We start from the raw sequence: 20,527 nt of genomic DNA on the forward strand, positions 1-20,527 counted from the left end.
GAGTGCTTCTCTTTACTGCATTTCATCTTGTTGACTATTACAGGCCAATTCTATAGATTTTAATATTGTTTTAAATTCCAATCCCATTCTCTGAAGTGCTTCCAACCTCTCTGGACTGTGCACCATCTACAGATTTTATAAGCATAGTCTCCCCTCCATTAGATAAGTAATTACAGGAAATATTTACAGTATCAGTCCTGGGAGAGACCCAAATGGACCCCACTAGATACATCTACCCAGTTTGACAGCAAACACTGATCTCTATTTCTAAGTATCAGAGGGATAGTCATATTAGTCTGTAAGTTTAAAAACGAATAGTCCTGTGACATCTTACAGAATAACAAAAATATATAGTATCATGAGCTTTTGCGGGAAAGACCCACTTCATAAGAACTTCATCTGAGTATATTTTTTCAATAATTTATGCATTCATTTTGCAGTATTTTTATATAGAGAGCATTTCCTTAGTTTATGAAAAAGCCATGTGGATAATCAACTAATTGAGTACTTGATTAGTTGATAAGAAGGGGAGTGCTTGCTACCCCTGCTGCAGAGTTGTAGCAGGGTTAGCTCCATGGGATGGTGCAAGCTGGGACTAAGCAGTCCCCACTCACGCTTCCCCGAGGAGCTAACTCTGCTGCACTTCTGCCTTTTAAATGTAGTAAGAGCCAGACTAAAACCATTGATGTAAACAATATTGGAAACCTTGGGGAACACTAGTCTTTTTTTATTAACAGTAATATTTGTACAATATACCTGACATTTAAGGAAGCATATTATATTCAGGCCCACGAAAGCACTGTTTTAAATGAAAGAAAGAAAGAAAGAAAGAAAGAAAGAAAGAAAGAAAGAAAGAAAGAAAGAAAGAAAGAAAGAAAGAAAGAAAGAAAGAAAGAAAGAAAGAAAGAAAAATGGCTATCCCGATTATATAACACTGCCTTGTGATATCACATAGCTATCACTTTTTGTCTTAAATCTGGTGGCATAGACTGAATGAAGCAATTTGTGTCTAAAACACTTCACTTGTAAGTTCTGTAGCTTAAGTGCTTTAGGAGTAAAGTGTAAATTATTCTACATAAAAGTATTTTCACTTCTCTCTCACCTTGTCCTCCACTTTTGCTGTACACAGAACTCATTCCTGCCTAGGAGTTCACTTGTGTTTTTCCACAGTGGAGAAAATAGGAAGCCACAAAGCCCTGAAACATCTGTACTAATCAATAGTTCACCATATATCAATGGTCTCCAGCCTTTATAATCACAAGATCACTTCTTCGGTTTAAGTGAAATGTAAGATCTACCTCAAACACAAATACCCTTGCCCCACTTCCTTTCCGCCTCTTCTTGGAGGCCCTTCCCTTGCTCCACCCCTTTCTGAGGCCTCACCTTGCTCACTCCATCCTCCTTACTCCCCCATCCTCACTCACTTTCACCAGGCTGGGATAGAGGGTTGGGATGCAGGCTCTGGTCTTGAGCCAAGGAGTCTGGAGTGTGGGAAGAGCTCTGGGCTTAACCCAGGGTGGAGGATTGGGGTCCAGGAGGGGTTTCAGAGTGCAAGCTCCAGGAAGGAGTTTGGGTGCAGGGGGACTTATGTCTGGGGCAGGAGATTGGGTGTAGGACGAGGTTCAGTAATGGGACAGGGGTTCAGGAAGCAGACTCTGGCTGGGCACCATTTAACTGAGATGGCTTCCAGGTGGTGGAGCAGTGGAGTTAAGACAGGCTTACTTCTGCCCTGGCCCTAGCCCTGCACCACTCCTGAAAGCAGATGACATGTACAGCAATAGCTCCATGGCACCATGTGCTGCCCCTCATCCACAAGCACTGAGCCCACAGCTTCTACTGGCCACGGTTCCCCGTTATTGATCAATGGGAGCTTCAGGAGTAGTGTCTGCAGGCAAGGACAGCATATGAAGACCCCCTGATCTGCCTCTTTCAGGGGCTGCAGAGAGATGCCAGCCACTTCCAGGGGCAGCAATTACCACAGGGATAATTGCTCTAGCCATGACAGGTTAGGCATTTAAGAACTCACTACTCAAATAATTAAATTTAAGCATAAGAGAGAAATGAAAATTATGAAATGCACAGACCAGTCAAAAACCAAAAATACCACACTTTGCAAGCAGTAAAAGTAGTAACAACTACTCCCCATGTATGTGTTAGGTCGGGAGATAAGAGTGAAAGACAGAGTGGCTACGTCTACACTGGCCCCATAAAACGGAATAGTCATGCAAAGCAGGTAAGTCAGAATAGGGAAATCCGCGGGGGATTTAAATATCCCCCGCGGATTTAAATAAACATGTCCGCCGCTTTTTTTCCGGCTTGGGGAAAAGCCGGAAAAAAGCGTCTAGACTGGTGCGATCCTCCGGAATAAAGCCCTTGAAAGTAGGAATAAGAGATTCTCCGGAAAAGGGCTTTCCCTATTCTGACTTACCTGCTTTGCATGACTATTCCGTTTTATGGGGCCAGTGTAGACGTAGCCAGTGTGTTTGTGAGAAAGACAGATACACACACACACAGTGGCTACGTCTACACTGGCCCCTTTTCCGGAAGGGGCATGTAAATTTCACTAGTCGTCGTAGGGAAATCCGCGGGGGATTTAAATATCCCCCGCGGCATTTAAATAAAAATGTCCGCCGCTTTTTTCCGGCTTTTAAAAAAGCTGGAAAAGAGCGTCTAGACTGGCCCCGATCCTCCGGAAAAAGTGCCCTTTTCCGGAGGCTTTGAAGTAAGAATAAGAGCCTCCGGAAAAGGGCACTTTTTCCGGAGGATCGGGGCCAGTCTAGACGCTCTTTTCCGGCTTTTTTAAAAGCCGGAAAAAAGCGGCGGACATTTTTATTTAAATGCCGCGGGGGATATTTAAATCCCCCGCGGATTTCCCTACGACGACTAGTGAAATTTACATGCCCCTTCCGGAAAAGGGGCCAGTGTAGACGTAGCCACACAGTGTGTGAGAGTGACAGATTTGCATTGCTAAGCTCCCTCCATCCCCTTCTGCCTGTGTGTGAAGATAGGATACAGAAATGGGGGGAGGAGGGACACCTGACATCAGTGCCCCACCCTCACTTCCCTCCCACACTCTGCACTGCAAGCAGGAGGTTCCCAGAGGGGCAGCTCCAAGGTAGAGGGCAGGAGCAGCATGACAGTGGGTGGAGGGGCAACTGAAGTGTCAGCACTTGATAGCTTCCCAGCCAAACCAGTCAGGATTACCTATCAGAGGCTCCAAGATCTGCCAGTAGATCCTGATCTACCGTGAATTAGCAAATATAACCCACGGGTTATACATGTTTTTACAAGCCCCCCTCCCCCCCCCCCGCGGGGTATACATGTCCACATCTTATATAAACCGATTTTTACTCCAGGAGCATCAGTTCCCCTAAGCGGCTCTGCCCGTCCCCACATTAGAACTGGGTTAGCTCAGCTGCAGAGAGGGTCTGACGAGCTTCCAGCTCATCTGCACTGTGCTCTCTGTTCCCCCCGCCCGGAGGACGGTGGGTGGTGTTTGGCTGCAGCTGTGCAAGGTGGGCCTGGGCACAAGCGTGGCTCTCCTCCCGCAGGCTGGCCGGCTCGCTGACAGCAGGATGGCCATCACTTTGGTCTGCTCTCTACACGTTGCTGCTCAAGTGCCCGGGGCTGCTGTAGAAGTCTCTGTGAGTTATGCAAATCTGCGGGTAGTATATATATATATTTTTTTACTTACACAGGATAGAAAAACTGCAGGTAATACAAGGGTGCGGGATATACATTGACGTGGATTATATACGCTAATTTACGGTACTGGTTGGTGACCACTGCCATATATCATCTAAAGTTCCCGATGGGCTTGTTTAATCTGAGGAGTTTCACTTTAGGGCTTCATATCTATCCTGGGGCATGTCTATCCTATGAAGGTCGATCTTAGAATCATAGAATACTAGGACTGAAAAGGACCTTGAGAGGTCATTGAGTCCAGTTCCCTGCCCTCATGGCAGGACCAAATACTGTCTAGACCATCCCTGATAGACATTTATCTAACCTACTCTTAAATATCTCCAGAGATGGTGATTCCACAACCTCCCTGGGCAATTTATTCCAGTGTTTGACCACCCTGACAGTTAGGAACTTTTTCCTAATGTCCAGTCTAAACCTCCCTTGCTTCAGTTTAAGCCCATTGCTTCTTGTTCTATCCTCAGAGGCCAAGATGAACAAGTTTTCTCCCTCCTCCTCATGACACCCTTTTAGATACCTGAAAACTGCTATCATGTCCCCCCTCAATCTTCTCTTTTCTAAACTAAACAAACCCAATTCTTTCAGCCTTCCCCCACAGATCATGTTCTCTAGACCTTTAATCATTCTCGTTGCTCTTCTCTGGACCCTCTCCAATTTCTCCACATCTTTCTTGAAATGCGGTGCCCAGAACTGTACAGAATACTCCAATTGAGGCCTAACCAGTGCAGGGTAGAGCGGAAGAATGACCTCTCGTGTCTTGCTCACAACACACCTGTTAATGCATCCCAGAATCACGTTTGCTTTTTTTGCAACAGCATCACACTGCTGACTCATATTTAGCTTGTGGTCCATTATAGCCCCTAGATCCCTTTTTGCCGTACTCCTTCCTAGACAGTTGCTTCCCATTTTGTATGTGTGAAACTGATTGTTCCTTCCTAAGTGGAGCACTTTGCATTTGTCTTTATTAAACTTCATCCTGTTTACCTCAGACCATTTCTCCAATTTGTCCAGATCATTTTGAATTATTACCCTATCCTCGAAAGCAGCTGCAACCTCACCCGGCTTGGTATCATCTGCAAACTTAATAAGCGTACTTTCTATGCCAATATCTAAATTGTTGATGAAGATATTGAACAGAGCCGGTTCCAAAACAACCCTCTGCGGAACCCCACTTGTTATACCTTTCCAACAGGATTGAGAATCATTAATAAGTACAGGCAGTCCCCGACTTACGCGGATCCAACTTATGTCGGATCCGCACTTACGAACGGGGCTTTTCTCGCCCCGGAGCTCACGGGTGGCGGGTCGCCACCCATGTCCTCCGGGGTGAGAAAAGCTTCTCCCGGTCTCCCTGGTCTGCTGGGGGGGTCCAGCAAAGCCGCTGGACCCCCCCAGCAGACCAGGGACACCCGAGCAAAGCCGCCGCCTGGGCGGCTTTTCTCGTTTGCCCGGGAGCAAATCCGCCCAGGCAGCGGGACCCCCGCCGCCTGGGCGGCTTTGCTCCTGTCCCCCTAGTCTGCTGGGGGTGTCCAGCAAAGCCGCTAGACCCCCCCAGCAGACCAGGGACACCCGAGCAAAGCCGCCCAGGCGGTGGCTTTACGAGCAAAGCCGCCCAGGTGGTGGCTTTGCTTGGGTGTCCCTGGTCTGCTGGGGGGTCCAGCGGCTTTGCTGGACCCCCCCCAGCAGACCAGGGAGACAGGAGCAAAGCCGCACAGGCAGCATCCCACCGCCTGTGCGGCTTTGCTCGGGGGCAAAGAAGCAAAGCCACACGGGCGGCGGGGTCCCTCCGCCTGTGCGGCTTTGCTCGGGTCTCCCTGGTCTGCTGGGGGGGAGGGGGCGCAGCTAGTGCGCCCCCCCCAGCAGACCAGGCTTTTGTTGCGGGACGCCTCGGGTAGAGCAGCTGGGGTGCTGCTGGGTTGGTCATGTGGGAACCTACCGGGCAGCGCCCCAGCTGTTCTGTCCCAGGCTCCAGATTCAGCAGCTGTTGAAACTGATCAGGCTGATTCCAGGAAGCTGGGGGCAGAGCAACTCTGCCTCCGGCTTCCTGTAGTCAGCCCCTGGTCAGTTTCAGTGGCAGCAGCTGAATCTGGAGCCAGTTCCGACTTACATACAAATTCAACTTAAGAACAAACCTATAGTCCCTATCTTGTATGTAACCCGGGGACTGCGTACTCTCTGAGTACGGTTATCCAGCCAGTTATGCACCCACCTTATAGTAGCCCCATCTAAGTTGTATTTGCCTAGTTTATTGATAAGAATAACATGCAAGACCGTATCAAATGCCTTACTAAAGTCTAAGTATACCACATCCACCACTTCTCCCTTATCCACAAGCTTCATATCTATCCTGGGGCATGTCTACTCTATGAAGGTCGATCTTCTACTATTCGAATTAGCAGATCCAGTGTAGACCCCCAAACTGAACACCGAGGACAGACCCTGCCAGTCTCCTATGTTCCTCATTCTGTGGGCGTATGCTCTCGTCAGCCTCCCACAGTGTACATGGCTTAAGGTCAATCAAATCCAGCTATGCATTTTGCGTAGCTTGATGATGTTAACTTAAGCTGACCTGCCAGGTCTAGTGTATACCAGGCCTTGCTGTTTAATCTCAGAGAGCTGTTGAGATGTTTGTATCTCTGATTATAGTGAGAGTCAACTTGTGAAGATACTCTTGTGGCTCAGTAAAATAGCCATCCCATTTTGCACAATAGTATAAAAAATTAAATTGCTGCAATTTCTGTAAACTGTTAATATATTTGAAAGCACTACTTACAAGAGTATGCCTCAATTTTAATGAAAATAAGGCATTCAGATAATACATTACATCATTATTATTCCCATAAACCCCACAAAAGACAGGTTCACTGCCAAGTGTTTATCTCATGTTACTTTAGAAATTCAAAAGTTTCACTCTGGAAAAAGAACTGGTTTTCCCACAGAGACAAGGTCAATGCCAAATAAAGGATTTTCTCCTTGAAAATTAGGAAAGCTGATGCCTACAAGCTGATAATGCTCTAGAAAGGTAACCTGAACCAATTATATCAGTTATTGAAATTCAGAACAATGCATTTCCTTTCAGCACCTCAAAGCATCAACAAACGATATATAAATGGTCTGTAGATTATTTCACAAGACAAGAAAAAAATTGCCCTATTATATGCCATCTCCATGTAAAAGCAAAGACATTGCTATGCTCCAGATCACGTAAGTATTACTTTGGCTTTTTACAAAGAAAAAAGACTAGCATTGGATTTCGTCTAAAGAAACCACCAAGAAATATCTTTTACTAGTGATCAAACAGGTATTATATTATAATAGTTTAATATTTTAAACAATTATTTTTTGAAATGAACAGATTTCACTGAATTTCTTCTTACAAAATAACCAGTCTGAAATCAATGAAGTTCTGTGCAAATCATTAAAATAAAAAGGCTTTCAAAGAAATTCTGTATTCAGAGTCCTTCATTTATATTTGGCTTCAGGCTTATTTAATATGCTTCCAAGTAGATCAAAGCGGTATAAATTTTATTTTCATTGTGGGTGGCCAGCAGGTTAAACATCAAATTGTCAGTGTGGGAAAACCCCAAAGTAGACAAAACTGTTTTGATACTTAGTAAAGTTCTATTTCTAGCACAGTGCTTAGAAGTAGTACAGCCAGCATTCCTGTTAACTGATCTCTCTTAAAATATGTGACAAGGATATTATGTTAAAATATTTACAAGCATTGCAAGTGAAAGGTATTTAAAATATTGTGTAGATTGACTGGTTTGAATAAAACATTACAGGGAATACTTGTGATAAAGCTTAGCTATATCAAAAGTATTTCAAAATAGTAACATTTGCACTAACATTTTATATTAAACTTCTGATGTTTAATTATTCTGTTTTTACTTTTCTGCTATCTAGATGTCTAAATTACCAATATTCCATCATTAATATTGATTATAAGAAAGGTTTAGAACTAGATAGATGTTCTAGGAACAGAATGGTTTGAGATCTGGAGTTCTCAATAAAATCCCAGAATTCTAAAGATTTATTCTTTATTCTTCTTCTCTGAAAGAAGGCATGTAAAACATTCATAACTTCTATGAGTCACATAAATACATAATTTAGTACAAAGTTACAATATTAAGACTTCACATTTAAAACACTATAGGTAGAAACCAGAGTTAAGTTTCCATTATTAACTTGCCTATATTACACATACTATATATACACACACACCACTGCACATACCTCCCCCCCACACAAGGTATGCATTAAGTGCATTTGAAGCATATTAATGTTATGAAAACCCTAATGTTTGCATTTCTTGACATTGCTCACACAATTGGACAGTCCTCTTCTCTTTCAATTAAAAGGACTCATAGAACTTTAACTTACTATATAGATTCTTCAAGATGTTGTATCATGCAAGCAAAACACCACATATGGTTCCCACAGTCGGTGTGCATAGGCCTCATTCTGAGACTGATTTTTGTTTTTAAAGGTAGTATCCAGCTGTGTTGGGCATTCACAACATTCTGACAGCCATCACCTATAGGATATTCATAAGCTATTTCAGACTGTCTTGAGATCATATGCCTTGTATTTGCAAATGGTTCCGATGGACAATTCAGCCTATATCATATTTGTCCATGATAAAAATCATGGAAAGGACCAAAAGTGGAATGTCTTTCACTTCCTCCCATTGCATATTTACTGGGCCTGCTCACCAAGCAAGTTCTTGGAGGACTGGAGGTGGGTCCACGATCCCTCTAGTCACATGATGTTTGAATGGGAAATATGCATACTTGTTAAGCCACAACTGTAAAAACCAGAGATGAAGTGTGGCAGACAGTGTCACATGTGCACACCCTGACAGGTGGCCTAAGAGTTCTAAACATGCCCTCTGTCATCTTCATATGTCACTGACTGCAGAGATCTGAACCATCCTTTGGCCAGGGCTGTCCCGAAGGAAGTGCAGGGCCTGGGGCAGCCCCCCATCCCCTTTCCCCGTGCCCCAGGCATGGAGAATGGGGCAACCCCCTGCCACAGGACCCATCCCTTCCCCATCTCCCTTTCATCCCTGCATCAAGACTTGTCTCTGCTCTGCCACACCCCCTTACTTCCTCCCAACAGGACTTGGAGTATTTTGGGGTGTCCAGCATGGCGGTAGCAGGGTTCACTTCCCCCCCACTTACCACATGGGTGGTGGGAGCTGGAGTATCCCATCAGCCTGCTCCGCTCCACTTTACCACACCGCCCTCCCAGACCACTGTGCCTCTCCGCAGGCAGTAGGAACTAGAGCACCATGGAATGGGGCACCATACTTTAGGGATGTTAGATACAGATTAATTGAATAAGCATGTAACCTCATCAAAACTTAGTGGCTACATGATTATTCAATAGTCCCCAGGGAGAAGGAGAGCCCGGACCCACTCCAGGAAGGCCCACGCCACCCCACGCTGCTGCCTCTCTATCAGAGGCTGTGTCAAGATTCCACTGAGCAGCCTCTGTCCATGGTGAGGCTGGACCCACCGCAGACAGAGACTGTTCCACGGCTGCAGACCCTGACCATAGGGGAGCCAAGAGCCCCACAGACAGATGCTGTGCTGGCATCCCACACAGCAGCCTCTGTCCGTGGCAAGCCTGGGCCCACCACAGACAGCGGCTGCTCTGCAGCAGCCTCCCGGCCCCCAGCTCACCCTCCTTATGCTGCTGCCTCTTAAAAGCTGGTTCCCTGCGTGTACCAGCTCCTGCCCACACTCACACTCACACTCTCTCTCCCCCCCTCCCAAACTTTTTGACACAGGGACCAGTAAATCCATTCACGAGCTTTTAGTGGACTGGTAACATTCATTTGCATATTTGCACATTCATTAAGCAAATGATGAATATTCAAATAAGTTGTTTCTGGTCCTCCCAAAGCCCCCAGTGCCAGCGTTAGCAAAGCTTTTGATACAGTCACCCACAATATTCTTGCCAGCAAGTTAAGGGAATATGGATTGGATAAATGGACTGTAAGATGGACAGAAAGCTGGCTAGGTCAGGGTTTCCCAAACTTTTTACTTTAGTTGGAACCCGTTTTTTTCCAGTACTGTTTTTTGCAGCCCAAAAATATAAACGCATATAAAAAAGAATGAAAAATGAATAAATGTTCAGTGTTTCACCCGGCTGCATTCTCTGCCCAGCCTGGGCCAGGGCTTGGGGGATCCCGCACCGCATGGGTACTCCAGGAGGCGGGAGCAGGATCAGATTGGGGGTAGGGTATCTGACTAGGAGGGAGGGTGCAAGGAAGGGTTGGGTTGCCAGGTATCCAGTTTTGTACCTGATAGTCCGGAATTTCAGGGTTTTGTTCAGGAAACAAATTGAGAAATTATCAGACATATAAAATGTTTGATATTTTCTAATTAGGTAAGTTTTATTATAATTAGGTGTATCAGTCCTTAGCTGCCAACTGCCTGGATGGTAGATGTGCTCACGCTGCCTGATTGTGTCTACCTGCCTGCCAGGCAGTTCGCAACTACTCAAGGGAGGGTATGTGGGGGGGGGGAGGAGGAAGGGGGGGCAAAATGGAATCCCCGGCCGGACTCACTCATCTGCCAGGGTCTGCATGTGCCTGGCTCCCCCCCCCTCTCCTCCAGATCTCCCCAGTCCAGCCCTGCTGCCCCTGTCCAGCCCTGCTTCCAGCAGCTGGTTTCCCCCGCCCTCCACCAATCTCCCCAGGTCAGCCCCGATGACCCTCTCGACCAGCCCCGCTGTCCCCTTCCATCCCTGCTTCTGGCAGCTGGTTCTCCCATCCTCCTCCTTCTGATCTCCTTCAGCCAGTCCCCCCACCTCCTGGCCAGCCCTGGTTCCGCCACCTGCCTCCCCAATCTCCGCCAGACAGCCCCGCTGCCTCCAACCCTGCTTCCGCCGGCTGCCCACCCAGATCTCCGCGGGACAGCCCTGCTACCCCTAACCCTGCTTCCGCCAGCCGCCCACCCACTCAGATCTCCACAGAACAGCTCCGCTACCTTCAACCCTGCTTCTGCTGCCCACCTGCCCCGATCTCCGTGGAACCGCCCCGCTACTCCCAACCCAGCTTCTGCTGCCCGCCCGCCTCCCCCCATCTCTGCAGGACAGCCCTGCTGCCCCCAACCCTGCTTCCCGGTGGCCAGTCCCGCCCCCTCCACACACACACCTCCTCCCAGCCCACCCCGCTCTGCTCCCCTCTCAGCAGCCACACTGAGGCCCAGTATTTTTTTCCCATAGTTTGGGAAACGCTGCTCTATCTGATACAGCAGTGTGTGTGTGTGTGGGGGGGGGGGGGGGGGCAGGGAGCCACAGGCGTTGCTCGTGGGAAGCTGGATTAAAAGCCAGCTTCCCATGGGCACCAGCTCCTGCCTCCCCCTCTTCCTGCCTCAGATACAGAGGCAGCAAGGTGGGGGGAATGCATGTAGTCCACACAATTAACCGCCCAAACACATCCCTACACATCCCAGCCCAGGGCCGTGTTGGCAGTGGAGGATTCCATGACTTGCTCAGCAGGGATTCCAACTGAAGCACGCTGAGCTCCCAGAGGACAATCCTCCACCGTGAGCTCCTTCCTATTGTTCTCAGTGTGCAGTGCAGTCCTCTGGGTGTTGTTCGGCGAGTTGTGCCTCCCAGATGGCCTCACTGACTGGGGCTGTTGCTGTGGCTGCAGCTGCTGCTACTCCTGGGGCAGCTGTGGCTGCGGCTGCTGCTGCAGGGGTTGCTGCTACTGGGGTGGCTGGGGCTGCTGCTGCTGCTGCAGGGACTGTTCAAGAGCTCCATCCTGAGCTCCTTCCTCTCTGGCCGCTAGCCTCAACTGAGCTGAGTAGCTTTCTTTTATACTAGTGCAGCCGGAGCATGCCCAGAAAGCTAAAGGGAGTGCGGTTTCCCCTGCCTTCCGGGCTGGGTTAATCCCCTCCTGAACAGTGCAGGGTGGATATGCCCTGTTACAGGCCCCATTGATAATCCTAGGTGCTTCCTTTGGGAAAGGTGGATTGAAATATGGAAGTATGCATCCTGTTAAAAAAAAAAAAAAGGAGCCACAAGCCAGGCTTGAGAGGGAGCGATGGAATGCTAGAGATAAACAATACAATCTCAGGTTCAAGATGGTATGTAATTTATTAAGTCTTCTCAGGTCAAGGATTGAACAAAGATTCCTTTCTTTTACAGAATGAGGAAATACTAGGAGAAGCCTCTCCACTTGAACTATTTTGGGACTTGTTTTACAGATCTTGGATAAAGCAATGAAGTCACTTCTGGTTTTGGGAGGCTCTTGTAAGATGGTTCCCTAAAGTTGAAAAGAATGGTATTAAATATACACCCACCTCTAACACTTATGTGATTTATGTCATGGCAGACCACAATCACTGGGATAGGATGAAATAGTTTCCAAAAACTGTGCTCTCCAAATTAGGTTTGATCGGGGCTCTCAACTGTCTCATCAAATCTGCTCATGTGTAAAGCTACCACTCTATCACAGAGGTCATAGATTCCATGACTTTCTGGGCCTGCCAAAGAGAGGACAAGCATCCAGCCTCATCCCATCCTAACAATGGCTGGGGAATGCCAACCCCTCTGAGGCTGGAAGAGAAGCAGTCAGTCCTTGCTTCAGGAGCAGCAGTGGGGCTAGAGCAGCTACAAGCTCTGGCAGCGCTCTGTCTGTCTCCCACTACAGGATATTTTAAGTAAAAGTCAGGGACAGATCACAGGCTTCTGCCTGTAACCTGGGCCCAACTTTTGCTAAAAATTCCCGACACCTTACTCATGTGTCATAGGAGCAGAATGTATTGCTGAGGAAGAGGAAGGCTGGTGCCCTGTTGTGTCTTGGATGTTTCTTACCATTATTGTCTGGGCTGGCAGGGTATATGCATGATTTCAGCAGGTGCCAAGGACCCTGGCTTCTGGTACAGAGCAGGAGTGTATGAAGGGTAGCTTGGATTGTTCATCAATCACAGATCATGTGTCCACTCAAACACCTCTAAGCCCTCAGTTTTAGGCTGGAACCATGATGCTCTGCATATGGTCATCCATGGTTGCTAGACCTGGCTGGTGCCAACAGAGGCTGCTATCTTAGGGAAGTCATTGACATCATACAGGACTTGATGAATTTCTTTCCAGTGACTTTGCAGTGCCTTTTTTTTAAAATGGGAGAATAGTGAGCTTCTGCCACTGTGCTCGAAGTAGTCTGGCTAGATGCTTCATTTTACTGCTGGATGTATTGAGGTCCTCTTTGGTGTTAGGCATGTCAATTTGTACCAGGGCTGATGTCAGAGCCAGATATTTTCATGGTGCCATCTTATCCATGCTAGTCTTAGACATTGCCTGTCTGCTCAAGAGGATGTTAGATGATACTGACTTGTCCACTAGAAGAATTCTGGAGCTAGTTTCCTCCATGTCTGATGAGACCTTCATGGACTCGTCAAGAAGTGGGAGTTTTGCCCTTGCTTCTTGCACTTGTTTAAGCAAAGGCAGACAAATACACTGAGCATCTGCTTGGAATACAGGCAGTCCCCGAGTTACGCGGATCCGACATAAGTCGGATCCGCAGTTACGAACGGGGCACTTCCTCTCCCTGGTCTCCAGCAGACCAGGGAGAGGAAGCAAAGCGGCGGAACACGCGGCCAGCTGACAGCCCAGACGCGTCTGGGCTGTCAGCTGGCCGCATGTTCCGCGGCTTTGCTCTGCTCTGCTCCCCCTCCCCCTGGTCTGCAGACCAGGGGGAGGGGGAGCAGAGCAGAGCAAAGCCGCGGAGCCCGAGGGCAGCAGGATAGCCACGGCGCGTCTGGGCTGTCCTGCTGCCCGCGTGTTCCGCCGCTTTGCTCCCTGTCCCCCTGGTCTGCAGACCAGGGGGACGGGGAGCAAAGCAGAGCAAAGCCACGGAGCCCGAGGGCAGCAGGATAGCCACGGTGCGTCTGGGCTGTCCCGCTGCCCCCGTGCTCCGCGGCTTTGCTCCGGACGCCTGTGGTACAGCAGCTGGGGCGCTGCCGGTTGGTCCCGTACGCCGCTCTGGGCGCCACTGGACCAACCCAGCAGCACCCCAGCTGCTCTGCCCCAGGTGTCCCCAAGTCAGCAGCTGCTGAAAATGACCAGTGGCTGACTACAGGAAGTCCCTGCCCCGGGCTTCCTGGAATCAGCCGCTGATCAGTTTCAGCAGCAGCTGACTTGGGGATGCCTGGGGTTCTTAAGTTGAATCTGTATGTAAGTCAGAACTGGCGTCCAGATTCAGCCACTGTTGAAACTGATCAGTTTCAACACCGGCTGAATCTGGACGCCAGTTCCGACTTACATACAGATTCAACTTAAGAACAAACCTACAGTCCCTATCTTGTACGTAACCCGGGGACTGCCTGTATGTGATTTCCCTAAGCAGAAGAGACATCTACTGTGTCCATCCAGCAAAGAGATTAGTCCAGTGCAGAATGAAGAGTATTTGAAGCATGCAGGTTTCAACATCACCATGCCATTGAGCCCTTTAGGGGACAGGATGTAAAGAGAGAAATACACAGTGCAGTATGATCCATATGAGGGATGTAAAAAGTCATTTAAAATGTAACCATGTAATCTCTAATAGGGATGTTAGATATCGTGTAAATGAATAGTTGTGTAGCCACATGAAATTTTACAGGTTACACAACTATTCCTAGTCCCCAGAGGTGGGGTTGGCAGCCAGTGCACTTTTAGTCCCACTTCTGGGGACCCCCTGTCACTCCATACTGTTGCCTCGCTATCAGAGGCAGCAGTGCGGGGTGACAGGCAGGAGCCAGTCCACCAGGGGAGACAGTTTAAAAATCAGCTCCATACACAGACTGGCTGCCTCTGAGGCTGAAAGAGACAGCAGCATGGGGGGGTGGGGGGAGAGGGAAGAGCAGGCAGAACCATGGAGCTGGTGCTGGGGGGACTGGCTGTTAAGCTAGCTCCCCCAGCATCAGCTCTTGCTTGTCCCCCTCACAGCAGGGAGGCAGGTCTGCGGGAGCTTCACACACAAAGCCTTCTTGAAAGTCTGTTTCCCACACTTATGGGCTCCATCCTGCCCCCCCCCCCCACCCGCCGCGCTGCTGCCTCTCTTTAAACCCAGGCTTATTAGTTAACCGTGTAGTCCACTACACGTTGACATCCCTAACCTCTAAAAATCCCAGCAGATATAAGCTTAAATAAGCTTTACACTGCAGAGCCCACAGTGAAGCCTCCTCCAGGAGCAGAACTGGCAGCCTCTGCTTCCAGGGAGGCTTTGTGGCAGGTTCTGCAGTATGCAGCAAAGCTCCCCCAGAAGTGGTGCTGGCAAAGGCTGCCAGCTCCATTCCCAGGGAGCCAGTGTGTAATTTGCTGCACTGGGGCTAGTCAGGCCCACCACAGACAGGGGCTACTCTGGCTGGGCAGCCAGAGCAGCCCCCCGTCAGTGGTGAGCGGCGTCAGAGCCTGCCTGCGGTGGGTCCTTTGAGGCTGGAGCAGCTCCCTGCCCAGGGCAGGAAGGGAACTGCTCCAACCCCTACCAGCTTACATCCTAATCCATATTAATCAGATTAGTTCTCAGCGGTAAAATATTGTAGATCGGAAGTACAGCTAAAGATGTATATCCTGAACTAAGAATTAGACACATAATTGGTACCATCTTGATGCCACTAGCAGTAAAAGGGAACTAAAAGAGGGTTACAGATCCTATGCTCTTTATGTCCTCACATAGGAGCACAAGGAGGTACAAGTGTGGTCCTAATAGACACTGTGCACACAAGACCTGATATTTTTTATAGCAATGTGCATTTATGGGACCCACACTAACACATTCATGAAGAACATGTGAGTTTGTATTGAAGTTAAAAAAGACCTCAAGAAATGTATCTTTTGGATGCAAACTAGAACATTTTGTCTGCCTGTGAAACATATCAGCAGGTTAAAAGCGTGATAAAATTGGTTTATAGAATATGTGGAGTCTTTCTCTTAATAAAATTATCTTCTGTGAATATGTAAGGTTTGATTTATAGTTAATGAGATGCTCCAGGTGGGTCAGTGGCAGGGACTGAATTCAGGACATCTGCATTTAAATACATGAGCCACTACTGCCTGTTCTAAAAGAATCACCTCTGTTATCTTAAAGACTGTAGCCAACTTGTAAGTCTGTATGTCCAGCCACTAGACAGTGAGCCACACTAAATTAGCATGGGTTAGAGCTGTATTAAAGAAACAGATGACAACTGAAAAGCAGTTTTCTAATAAGAGACTTATAAGAATGTAACAGTATAAATCACATCTCAGAAGCATAAGAAAAGATTAATGAAGTTACTGAATATTACTAAGGCATCTTAACACAGAGATGTTTCTTATTCACTTCAGATTCTAAATAGGATGAATTCATCTCTAAGGGTATGTCTACACAGCAGCTGACATCTACACTGACGTTATTCCAAAATAACATAGTGCACATCTACACTACAAGCCTTTATTTCAAAATAACGTTGAGCTGGAAGACTTCTTACTCCAACTCATTATAACCCTCATTTCATGAGAAGTTAGGGAAGTTGAAGGAAGAGTGTTCTTGCTTTGACTTCCTGCTATGTATACAGTGTCAAAAGCTGAATTAAGCTATTTCAACTTAAACTACGCAATTGACATAGCTGAGGTTGTGCAGCTTAATTCAACTTTAGTCCTGCTGTGTAGGCATACCCTAACATTTTAGTAACTATAAACACACAGCCCTCCGATGCTAAAAGAAAACAATGGTCTTGATGTTTATAAATGCCTTAGTAAAGCATAATTAGAATATTTATATCCCTAGTAATAGTGGTCTGTAACAGCAATGAAGATCAAATGGGAATTTTTACAGTTGGTCCTTGGAGGTGAATCCTCTGGGACCAACATCAGGACTCTCTTAGGTGACACACTTCATTTCTAGAACTTATACACTTTCAGCAAATCAAAAAACCAGTCTAGAGAACTTAAAATCATAATGAAAATAAGTGTTTAGATCCATGTAGGGGTAAACTATTCCCTACAATCCACAAAGAAGAAAGTAATTTAACCAAAGCCATTATCAGTGGTTATGTAATTTGTTTAAAAAATGTGTACTTGAAATAAGAATTTAGTAACAATATTGGTTCTCTTAAAAACACTCTGGAAAAAACACTTACATTTAATTTCCAGAATACTTATGATGAATAACTCCTTAAACACCTCCTATTATATGTGAAAATTAAAAAAAAAGTGCCATAAGGTTTACAGTATTTCAATTTGGGAGAAATATGCTGGAGGTCTCATATGGAAAGTAGTAAATTATCCAAGTTTCTAAAAGTTACAGACGAAGGAACTATTTTGGACCTCATTATCATAGATAAAAATGGATTTCTCACTAGACTGGAAGTTGCTGGTTGCCTAGGAACCAATGATCATAATCCAATTACATTCTTTAGGGACAAATGGAAGATAGTCCCAACATGCAAGATGTATACTTAGTGCTTGAGTTGAAGAACATGATGAAGAATTTAAACAAAAAATGTGAATGAAATTGGCAATTGTTTAAGAACTTACAAGAAGCCAGAATTCACAATGGCAAAAGAACAATTTTATTTAAAAAACCCTTTGTGGTTACTAAGGGAAGTGAACATAGCAATTAAATATTCAACCTTTTGTTCCTTTTGAAATAGATGGCAAACAATATAAATTAGAAGCTGTGAAGGTGAAGTATAAAAAAATCCAAGTTTGTTTAAGTATATCTATCTATTAGTCCTTCGGGCTCCTAATGGAGCATAGGGTCTCCACAATCATTCTCCATCTCTTGAGATCCTTAGCGATAAACTTAATCAAGACTATCAGGAACTTTGTTTAAGTATATCAGGAACAAAACAAACAAAAACTAACAATGACATAGGCCCATTACTAGATGGGGACAAAAAAGGCAGGAGAGTTTAAACAAGTTTTTCTATTCTATATTTGGAAAGAATGACAAAACTCATCACAGGAAGATGAACTGCTTTTTAGTCTAATAAACAAGACATTAAATAGCATCTACTGGGTAAAAACATTTTTTATTCAGGAGCTCAGATAGCTTGCCCTCAAGATTCCTAAAGAAGTTGGTAGAGGAACTCTGGCCAATTGATTATGTTAACTTTTAATAATTCTTGGAATATTGAAAAATACAAGAAGCCTGAGAGACTGCTAATATGGTGCCAATATTCAAAAAAGGAAAGTGGGATATCTAGGTAACTATAGAGTGGTTTGCCTGACATTATTCCAAGAATTATTTTGCTTGTGGTTAACAGGCAAAATAATGGGAAAACGGACTCGGGATTCAATCAATAAGGATAAAGGATGGATAGAGAATTATTGACAGTCAATATGGTTTTACTGACAATAGGTCTTGTCAAACAATTTTTTCCTTCAGATTACAAGTTTTGTTGATAAAGATAATTATGTAAAAGTAGACCTTTGTAGTACCAAGTGACATTTTGACTTAAAAATTAGCACTATAATACATACGATCTATTGATGTTGTAAGAACTAAATACTAGAAAGCAGTCATCAATGGGGAAAATAATAATCAAACTAGAGTTTGAAGAATAGTAACAGAGATGTAGCCGTGTTAGTCTAGTCTATCTGAAACAAAACACAGGACTATGTAGCACTTTAAAGACTAAAAAGATGGTTTATTAGGTGATGAGCTTTCATGGGCCAGAGTTTGGAGAGTTTCTAGTAGGGCTTTGAAGAGATCAGTTTTAGGTATTTTCATGAATCACCTGGAGATACATAAAAAGTCACTGCTGATAAAATGTTCAGATGATAAAGACTGGTAGAATGTAAATAATGGATGCAAGCAGGGAAATCATACAGTAGGGAAATCCTTAGGGAAAGGGACTGTGTCAAATCACTAGTGTTAGTAGTAAAAAAAACTGCTTGTGAAAGTGAGCTTTTAAAATAATGCTTACACTATGAAATCATTCTATAATCAATATTTAAGTCATTATTCACTAAATGTGTCACACTGTCCCACTTCTAGATATGACAGTACATCTAATATTCAGGAATTCATAATTCAACTGATTTGGGAGACCCTGCTTCATTTCTCTGTTTAACGCAAATTTCCTTAGAAACTTAGGACAAATCATTTAGTCTATGCCTCAGTTCCCTACTTATTTTCTTTTACTGTACAGTTAGACAGCACATTTATCTGCAAGAAAAGACAAACTAATGTGCTAATTATATGTGTACAGCAGTTTGTTATATCTTGCTAATTACCAACTAAAGATATTACTGAATTATAAAATGAATAGCCTCAAATACATCAATAAGCAAACAGAGCAAAGACTGTATTTCAATCAGCTGGAGTTCCATTTTTAGCACAATACTCTTTAATCAAATTGGATGGAATGAAAAACCTGTTCTAATAATGATAGCTCCATAGTATGACAAAACAGTAACTGGTCCATTTGACAGCGACTCCAAAGTTGAGGCATAGATGTTATAGGTCCTCCTTGATATCTATTATTAAATAATTATCGCACAGTACAGGAAGAAAAGTGATTGCTGCTGCTGCTGCATCTTTTCCACTTCCGTTTTGGCTCTTAATTTTCTGCCTGATCCAACAGACGGGCAAGTTCCAGAATTTGTTCCATGCGGATGGACCCAACTAGGCGAATGTGGCAGTAAGTTATTCCAAGTGAAAAGGCGGAGGGGAAACTATTTCTCTCGCCAACCTTTCCCTCAGTCACCGCGGGGTTTAGGTCTCCGACACCTGCAGTTTTGTTTCCCTAAGTTCTTCCCCTGACTCGCCTATCTAGAGCGATGGGGCACAATCCCCGGGGCGCGCCACACGCAGGTGCCAAAGCGCTGGGTACCTGCGCATCCGGCAACCGGCCCCCTCTGCTCAGCCACCTGCTGGACACGAGCGGCCCGGCCCCCCCGTCGGGTCACAGAGCAGAGCATCCCCCCCCCACCGACCCGTTATCCGCTCCCGGCTCTGCGCGCGCACCTACCGTCTCCTGGGCAGCCGCCGCTACGGGGATGGGCAGCAGACCCCGGGCCGGGCCCGGCCCTCCGGCTCCTGCGGGTCGGCGCTCGGCGGCTGCTGCCTTTGCCCCCAGGGGCCGGGGGGGCTCCGGCTGCCGCCCGGCCCGGCACTCGTAGAGCCGGTAGCCCAGGTAACAGGCGAGAGTCCCCCCGGCCGCTCCCGCCGCCAAGCCCAGCTGCCCCCGCCGGCCCAGCCCCGTGCCGGCCCCCAGGGCCCTGGCCAGCTCCGGCGCGCCGGGAAGGGACGAGGAGGGCGAGGGGCCCAGCCGGCGCCACCGCAGGAGGCTACGCAGAGCGGCCATGGCCGCAGCTCAGCCCGAGTGACTGGCAAAGCGAGCGCGGGGTGGGGGGAACCGGCAGAAACCTCGCGAGAGGGGGGCCCACGCGAGAATCCCTCCATTCCAACCCCCTCTCCTGGTCCCGCTGCACCCCGTCCCCGCCTCCGCGTGCAGCCCTCTCCTGCCCCCCATTCCAGCCTCCTCCTTCTGCCCTTCCAGCCTCCGCCCTCCCTTCACCCTCGTCGCCTCCTGTCATCTGTCCCTGCCAACCCCGCCTCCTCCTCACCTCATCCTGTGCCTGTGTTTGGGGGAGTTCAGCGCCCCATTTAACAATGCAGCTATTCTTTGTAAGAAGAGCAGCTTCCTCACTCACCTTGCGCACAATCTAATCTGAGGGCCACGTGAAGCGAGACGGTGTTCTCAGGCCAGTTGTGAGCGGACAAGAGTCCACACTACAAAAGCCACCATCAGAGATGGCAGCAAAGCATTTAGCATGTACACTGAAGGGCTTTGTCATTCAAAAAATTAGTGCCTCCACTGCAGATGCAAGGCACTTT

At 46.8% G+C, this 20,527-nt stretch overlaps 1 protein-coding gene across 12 annotated transcripts in view; it reads right to left on the bottom strand.

Annotated features, from left to right (window-relative positions):
- The window catches only part of MICU3 (mitochondrial calcium uptake family member 3), a 111,695-nt gene extending 91,583 nt beyond the window's left edge, over nt 1-20,112 (bottom strand). For 5 of the 12 annotated variants that reach the window (XM_075930358.1, XM_075930354.1, XM_075930356.1 and 2 more), the window contains exon 1: nt 19,659-20,102. In XM_075930358.1, coding sequence (XP_075786473.1) covers nt 19,659-19,994 — 336 coding nt within the window. In that variant the 5' untranslated portion in view covers nt 19,995-20,102. Of the gene's footprint in view, nt 1-19,658 lie in introns of all 12 variants that reach the window. The other 7 variants (XM_075930352.1, XM_075930353.1, XM_075930360.1 and 4 more) reach the window with 5 other exon arrangements.
- Nucleotides 20,113-20,527: the final 415 nt, after the last annotated feature.

The sequence above is a fragment of the Pelodiscus sinensis genome, chromosome 5 (genome assembly GCF_049634645.1).
Source record: "Pelodiscus sinensis isolate JC-2024 chromosome 5, ASM4963464v1, whole genome shotgun sequence".
Taxonomy (NCBI): Eukaryota; Metazoa; Chordata; order Testudines; family Trionychidae; genus Pelodiscus; species Pelodiscus sinensis.